General features: G+C 63.3%; 2 protein-coding genes across 2 annotated transcripts; one reads left to right on the plus strand and one right to left on the minus strand.

The window, feature by feature from the left end:
- Positions 1 to 40: 40 nt before the first annotated feature.
- On the minus strand, positions 41 to 6,152 carry MNEG_11942 (adenylate cyclase; the record flags this gene model as incomplete). Its single annotated transcript, XM_014039585.1, has 17 exons — positions 41 to 97; positions 302 to 430; positions 577 to 716; positions 1,008 to 1,109; positions 1,306 to 1,408; positions 1,596 to 1,704; positions 1,999 to 2,048; positions 2,265 to 2,469; positions 2,827 to 2,949; positions 3,255 to 3,488; positions 3,680 to 3,837; positions 4,126 to 4,136; positions 4,442 to 4,590; positions 4,786 to 4,936; positions 5,151 to 5,365; positions 5,598 to 5,720; positions 5,935 to 6,152. The coding sequence occupies 17 exons, from the start codon at positions 6,150 to 6,152 to the stop codon at positions 41 to 43; spliced, it is 2,277 nt and encodes a 758-aa protein (XP_013895039.1).
- A 762-nt stretch (positions 6,153 to 6,914) lies between these two features.
- Positions 6,915 to 7,555, plus strand: MNEG_11943 (hypothetical protein; the record flags this gene model as incomplete). Its single annotated transcript, XM_014039586.1, has 1 exon — positions 6,915 to 7,555. A coding segment is annotated over one exon (641 nt), but the record flags the coding sequence as incomplete, so codon positions are not given.
- Between the last annotated feature and the right edge of the window lie 16 nt (positions 7,556 to 7,571).

The following is a 7,571-nucleotide window of genomic DNA, read 5'->3' on the forward strand; positions in this document are numbered from 1 at the left end:
GTGTTGAGGGGATGAGCACGCGGTTGTGCGAGCGACACCATTATTGTATTGCATGCACGCGTGAGGTGAGGGGTCGCATTCCCCGATGCATGGGAGGCTGGGGGTGAAATGGAGTGGTAATCGATGAGGCATGGGAGGCTGGGGGTGAAATGGAGTGGTAATCGATGAGGCAGAGAGGCACCGAGGGCCTAGACTGCATGCTCTTGCATTTGACAAGAAGTGCACGGACCACTAAAAAGCACAAACACGCACGTACACAATTGCACCCTCTACCACTTCTAAACAGTCCCCCCCGTCTCACGTGGAACAGCCCCAGCAGCTGCACCACGGGCCAGCTGCCCGCGGACATGTTCTTTGACAGCTCCTCCCAGGCCTCGTGGGAGATGAGCACCTGGCCGCCGTGGGCCGCCTCCCCGATGTCTTGGGCGTGCTGCAGGCAGACAGCGCGTGCATGCGTCGGGGCAAGGAGAAGGATGGAATGTTTTGATCGCTGTGGATTTCAAGGGCCGCAAAGAGGCCAAAAAGGTGGCGGTTTGCTGCGCTGGACGGAGCACGGGGATTCCTTGCGCCGCGCACCTGCATGCCGGGCCCCGCGAAGATCCTGTGGCGCGTGATGTGGTGCAGGCGGTGCACCACGGTGCCGCGGCGCGCCCAGTGGAGGCCCATGCGGACGCGCGGGCCCTGGAAGATCAGGACCCGCGTGTTGCTGTCGCCCCCTGGATTTGTAACGCGACGGGAGGATTCGCAACAACCAATACACGGTTGGAGGATGCCGCCGGCAGCCAGGGGTCATGCACGGCGGCCAGCTTGCAGGGCCGGCCACATGGGTTACGTTCCTCTGAGCGCACGGAGGCGAGCATCAAGAGATAGCAGTTTGTAGCAACTCTGAAGAGCCATGCCGGTGCGAGATGGACATACGTTGTGAGCGCACGCGCGAGAGAGATACAAGGGGCAGGGTGCCCCGGCAAGGTGCAAGGCGCGGCCTGTACACTTGTCACCGCACTCACTGGACACGGGCCTGCAGCTCCTCAGCCGCAGCACCCTGCGCGGCCAGCTGGTCTCCAGCAGGCGGTACTGCACCCCCAGGCAGAAGCTGGACGCCGCGTGGACTGCATTGTTGGCGGCGCCGGGCATGAAACCGCGGCGTTTGCAGGGGGATAAGGGGGCGCCAAGCAGCGGGGCTGCTGATGCTGGCAGGCCCGGGCTTGGCAGGCCCAAACGCCGCAAGGGCAGCCACCGGATGCGCTGTTGGCAGCAGATCAACGGGTGCAGTGCGCCGGCTATTGCCCTTTGCACTTTGCCCACCTGTGGTGAATGCGATGGTGAAGGAGTCGCCCTCTGTGATGATCTCGTAGCCGCCGTGCTTGGCGATGCCCTCCCGCATTATTGAGTCGTGGATCTCCTGCATCTGTGGGGCCGCGTCGGGTACGGCGCCAAAAAAGTGTGAGAACAAGCGGGGAGCGCATATTGGCAAGAGGAAGTTTTGCAGTAAGGTGAGCGGCACCGGCTGCCAGAAGGAGGGATTCAGGCCGGAATCGACTGGGAGCCAAAACTTTGTGTGCGGCTGCAGGCGCCCTTGCCCTTTGCCTGCAGACCTGCTGGAAGGCAATGGGGTCCTGCTGGCTGAGCTCTGTGCTGCTCTCAATGTCGGTCACAACGAATGCAAACTCTTCGGACTCCTTGAGCTGCTCGTAGGTGGAGCGCCTGGCGTGAAAATGGATGGTGGGTTGGTTTGTTGCTGTGTTAGTTGGCCAACAGGGCCGCCTTGGGCTTGAGACTGTTTCTGCATAGAACGGCCCCTGCGCGTGGATCTTCGGAAGATCTGCAGACTTGGATGGACATCTGCTACCAGACCCCCTGCGGCTGCACGGGCTGCAAGGACCGGATCAGACCCCGTCCTGCCCCTCCGTTCACTGTCTTGTCTCCCTGCGCGACAGCCCTGAATCTCAGCCCTGCACCTCAGCCCTATACCTCAGCCGGACACCTCAGCGTGCCCACCTGCCACCGCGCGCCGGCCTTGTAGTGAAGCTCCCACCCGCGGGCGGCCCCTGCCCACCGCATTCCGAGGGTCAGACGTTGGCGGCCGGAACAGCGTGTGCTGGCACTCGCGGGCAACAAGCCTACCACAGAGCCGCAGCCACTGATACACCAAGTGCCAGCCCTCTTATCTAGCCGCGATGCTTGCCCACACAGCCGCAGCCGCTTGCCGGGAGCGACATTGCCAAGCGTCCCGCGGCAGCCGCCGAGCCCGTGGCGCAATTCACCTGGTAATCATCGGCAGTTGACATCAGCGCGTCCATCAGCGACTGGATCTGCTTCGACGTCATGACCCGCTCCTTGTCGCGCCGCCGCTGCTGGTGCATCCGCGCGCGCGTGACGAGGATGGCCAGCCCGGCGCCGATGGCCAGGCAGGCGAGGCTGACGAGGACGGTGATGAGCGCCATGGTGCCCGCGTGGAGGGTCATGCCGCTGCAGAGCGTGCGCGCACGCGCCGGAGGAGTGAGTGTGCAGGGGGGTGGCGCCGCAAGAGTCAGCCGGTTGATTGGTGAAGGGAAGGGCAGGACTTGAATGACAAAATGGCTGGCCGACAGGACCCGCCTGCAAGGCGTTGGATGCCGCCCCTCTTACGAAATCTGCAGGTCATCGGCTGGCCTCAAGGCAACCAAGCGGCGACCAAACAGCTGGGGAGAAGTGATTAACTTTGCAAAGCCCTGAACCCAAGCCTTTGCGGACGCCGCATCATTGAGCTTTTTGGCTGGCACCACTGCTGGGGAGGCACAGCGCTGACCCAGATCCACTACAGGGGGGAGAGTTTGGAGCACTCACGAGGTCGTGTCAACCTTGATGGGCAGCCCTGAGACGCTGGTGTTGAGGCCGGCGCGGTTGACGGCTGTGACGGTGGCAAAGTACTGCACGCTGTCGTTCATGGTGCGCACCGGGTACTTGATCCTGCAGAACAGATCATTGGTTGTTGCGGGATGGATTTCGATCAAGTGTGGGCATGTGTGTGTATGTGTACGCGCGCGCGTGTGTAGGTGTACGCGTGTGTGTGTGTGTGTGTGTGTGTGTGTGTGTACGCGTGGGTGCGTGCACGCGTCAGTGTACACGATCAGGGTGAGACCAGCGCTGGATCACAACTCACACATGGTCGACCGGCCACCCAGCCCCGGCCCCCACAAAGCCTGCAGCTGCGCAGCCCTCTGACCACGCGCCTGTTCTTCAGCCCTACGCTGATCAGGTCCGACAAGTTATACAACTGCGTCGCGTTCGGCGCCACCACCAGCACGTCGGGGTCAACGCCAGCCACGCCGCTGCCGCTGCCGCTGCTGCCGTTGCCGCTGCCACTTGCAGCGCCCGGCTGGTCGGCGCCCTGGCTCCAAAACTGGACGTAGTAGCCGCTGATGTTTGACTGGGGGTCCGTGAAGTTGTCCCACGACGCACCCAGGTGGCGGACGCCGCTGGTCGTTGCCTGCTGCTGCCATTCGTCCCTGGCGCGGCGCAGATGGGGTGTGCGGCGGTCGGCATGCTGTGCGTCGTGTCTACACAACTGATACGGGTATGCTGCATCAAAGGGGCTCTGCGCAAAACATTTCTTGAATAAAATCCCTTCCTGATTCAACACTCAACGCAGTCATATCAAACCCATCGAGAGGTTTGATGGTGGAAGACGGGGCCTCACGTGTTGTAAACAGCCGCCGGCAGCGGCGGCGAGGTGTCCACGATGAAGTTCTGGCTGCTGACGTTGAACGACAGCCGGGGGCCGGCCCGGTTGGTGGCAACCACCGTTACGTAGTAGCTGAGGCCGTCCATCAGCGTGAGGCTCGTCATGTTGTGCGCCTGCCATGGGTTTGGGCGGGCCACGGCAGGGCCGAAATCGACGCAGCAGGAATAGATGGCGCAGGCAGGTTGGGAAGCTGAGGAGGCGCCGGCAGCACAGCGCTGGGGCTTGCTGAGTGAGGTTCAGGATGAAGGTTGAGCACAGCAGTAAACAGTGCAGATGTGGGCATGCACCTTTAACTTGACAGCTTGGTACTAGTGGTTACTGGGGTTCAGGGAGTCAATACCTACCACAGTGTAAAAGCGCGTGGAGTACTCTGTTGAGTCCCTCAGCCTCAGCTTCCTCACCACTTCCGTGCCTGCGGGCATCAGGCGGCAGGCACCAGGCGGTGTTTCCTAGGTCTCGCCTGGCGCGTGGGACACCCGAACCAGCAATTGCCGGGCAAAGGGGCAAAGGTCCCTGCTGCGCCCATGCAGCTGGCCCACGGAGTACTGCGCATCTCTCTTCTGTTGCACGTGAACGCGCATTTCGCATGCACACGCGCTTGATTGTGCATGCATGCATGTATGAGCGCATGCATGCAGGCGAGCATGCAACCACAAGCATGCATCTCAACATGCACGCGTATGACAACATGCACGCAGATGCGTCCGGGGGGCGCACCATCGTATGCCATGAGCGGCAGTACATCGGCCAGCCCCGGCGCCGACCCGATGCCCCACTGGTAGCTCAGCGGCCCAGAGTCGGCGTCGGTGAACCCCGTGAAATTGAACGTGATGAGCCGCACCGACGTGAACGGCGGCACGGCCACCCTGCACGGCGGGGTCCGGCGGTGCCGGCGGGCAAGTCAAGGGCCAGCTGGGGAATGATGGTGGCCGTGGGGTTGACCCGGAAGGGGCCTTCCCGGCATGGCGTGCAGTTTGCAGACGATGGGGCGATCGCTGGCCACTGCTGACTTCATGCAGCAGCTGACAGGGCGGACGAACCGGGCGCGGTGCGGCGCGCACCAGCAGCCAATGATGGGGTCGCACTGCGGCGGCGACGCGTCACAGAGGCCGCCGCTGTCGAGCGACATGTTGGCGGTGGGGATGAGGAACGTCCCGGCTATTGCGTCCGGACCGACGATGCCGCGCGCCTCGAGGCAAGTCGGGACGATGCCTGCAAGGGGCGGTGCAGCGGGCCGTGGCAGCCTGAGTCGGCGGGCTGCCTGCGGCGCACAGAGCCCGCCAAAACGCTGCTCCACAGGCCGACGACAGCCAGGCGACGGACGCCGCGCTCCTTTGTGCAAATCCTGTTGCCGCCTGTAAAGCTGGTCGTGCTGGGCTCGGCAGGCGGACGTCTCCGCACCCTTCCAGCCCTGCCCACCGCTCACCGCAAAGGTTTGCGTTCCCGTTGACCGAGTATGTGGCGTTGTTAGCGCACCAGTCCTCGGGCAGCGGGCCAGCCAGCTGGTTGCCACCAAGCCGCGCCCCCTTTAGGTCTGGCAGTGCACCTAGAAAGGCCGGCGGCGCGCCAGACAGTGCGTTGCCCCCGAGCGCCAGCCACTGGAGCCGCGTGAGCTGGGACAGCTCCTGCGGCACGGTGCCCCTGCGGCCATGATTTTGCAGGGATGGACAGGCATGAAGGTTGCCCATTGACGCGTGCTTGAATTGTGTAAGCAGCTCATAGAAGTGGCGCAGGCGGCACGCCTGATCCATGCATCCGCCGTGCCGCGCCATCACTCTAGTGCTACCAAACATGCAGGTGCACGTCCAACGGGCCGGCGCCGCAGCCCCGTTGCGTGAGTGCCGCCGCTGGCTGGCGACGCGCCACCACCCACGTGAGCTTGTTCTGAGACAGGTCGAGCAGCACCAGCTCCGACAGACCCCCCAGCCCCGCGCTGATGCTGCCTTGCAGCGGCTGCGCCCCGGTGGTGATCGAGCCCAGGTCCAGCGCCCGCACCCTTCGCGCGGCATGGGGGTTTGCATGGCGACTTGATCGCATGGCTGCATGCTCGTGTTGCGAGCAATTGCAGTCGCTTGAAATTACGAAGTCTGAGCGCTGATCATTGGTTGTGCTGGACACGCCGAGAGCCCAGCGTGCGACAGCAAGGCTGTCCATGCGCATGAGCGCGTGCGCAGAGCTGGTTGCCCCCACTCGCAGCAAAGCGGGGTCACCTTGTGTACGGCGCGGTCAGCGCGTCGTCAATGCATGCTGTCACGGCGATCGATCTGATCTGGCTGCACACGCAGATCACACCGGTCCACGCCGCCCCGCATGGGTCGGTGCCGTCGCCCCATGCAGGCAGCGCCGCGCCGGCATCGGCGAGCGACGCCTTGAACGACAGCAGCGCGACTGTGTCCGCCGGCAGAGTGGTGTTTGGCTGTGCGTGCATTGCTGGGACGTGCAACAGGAACAGCAGCAGGGCCAACCCTGCTGTCGTCGCAGTCACTGGCTGGACACGACGGGCGCCGCTGCCATGGCGACGGGCCTGCAGGGTGCCTGGTTCGATCCAGCGGTCCATGCTGCGCACTGTGGCTGTGTATGCTGCAAGCGCTTCCCCGCCTGCTCAGCTCAGCATCAGGCTTGTGGCGCCATGCTGCCAGCGACGTATGCGACGACACATCAAAGCGCGCAGCGCAGCGCTCGTCTGTGACCCTGGTGGCCACTGCACCGCAGGCTTCAACCCCGCTAGACCAATGAGCAACGTGTTGAATGGGATCACTACGTTCAGCGGCGAGGATGGCACACTGTTGTATGCCAGGGTGCGACGCGGCAATGATGCAGGTGTTCCTATGCCGATGCCCAGATGTCAGCATGTACTGCGCACGTATAATATCATTGGGAGCCAAAGAAATCGAAAAATCTTCGTGGCTCTCAGATCGGAGCACCCGCCATCACCTGCAGAGACACTGCAAAGCGGGGCGTTGACTCGGCTCTAAACACGGGCCTTTCACCTTTGCACGAACCCAACGAACATATTTTGGCAGCCAAAGGATATTTGCTCCGTGGAATATCGTCTGGTTGCTGCTTGATGAACCACAGGAAGCTGGGCGCCTGGCTGCCTCTATTGCCCTCGTCAAACCAGGCCTGATCGTGCCCTGGACCACGAATCAATGCCTGGTGCGGAATTGCCCCGCTCCTAGACGCGAGAGCGATGGGACGCGCGTCCTCTGTAGCGGTCGCAGCGACAACAGTCTTCCTTTTCTTACTGATCAGCTGCGCGAAAGGAATCACATCTCATGAAGAAGCCAGAGCGTCTCACTATTTGCAGCAGCGTCGCAAAAGCGCGGGCGCGAGCTTCACCGCGGCGAGGGCGAAGGCGGACGATGTGGCGGGCGACGCCAGCGCAGCTGCGGCGGCATCGATACAGCCGCTCTCACTGTCGTCGACGGCAGCTGCGGCGCGGAGAAGACCAGCCATCCCTCAGCGGCTCCGCGCTCATCCCCACTCGTCGAATGCGGTCGTCGGGGTAGTCCCCAGTCAGTTTGAAAATGGCGAGCCCCTGTCGTCAACCACCGCCGCCGTGGGTGCACCACGGCGCCTCTTGCAGCAGCAGGAGCAGCAGCAGGAACAGCGGCAGCAGCGGCAGCAGCAACAGCAGGAAGAGGACAATGAGGACGGTGCCGCCCCCAGCCCTGGAATAGGGTTGCTGCAGCAGCTTATGAAAATCCCTTTTATTGCAGCCCTCTCTCAGCTGGGCGGCGGCGGCGGCAGCAGCAGCAACACTGCGGCGACCAACCCCAACGGCGCAACCGCCGCCGCCGCGGCGCTCGGGCCACTCAGCGCCCTGCTGTCGTGGGCCGGCCCGCAC

This window comes from Monoraphidium neglectum, assembly GCF_000611645.1.
Source record: "Monoraphidium neglectum strain SAG 48.87 unplaced genomic scaffold scaffold02980, whole genome shotgun sequence".
Taxonomy (NCBI): domain Eukaryota; kingdom Viridiplantae; phylum Chlorophyta; class Chlorophyceae; order Sphaeropleales; family Selenastraceae; genus Monoraphidium; species Monoraphidium neglectum.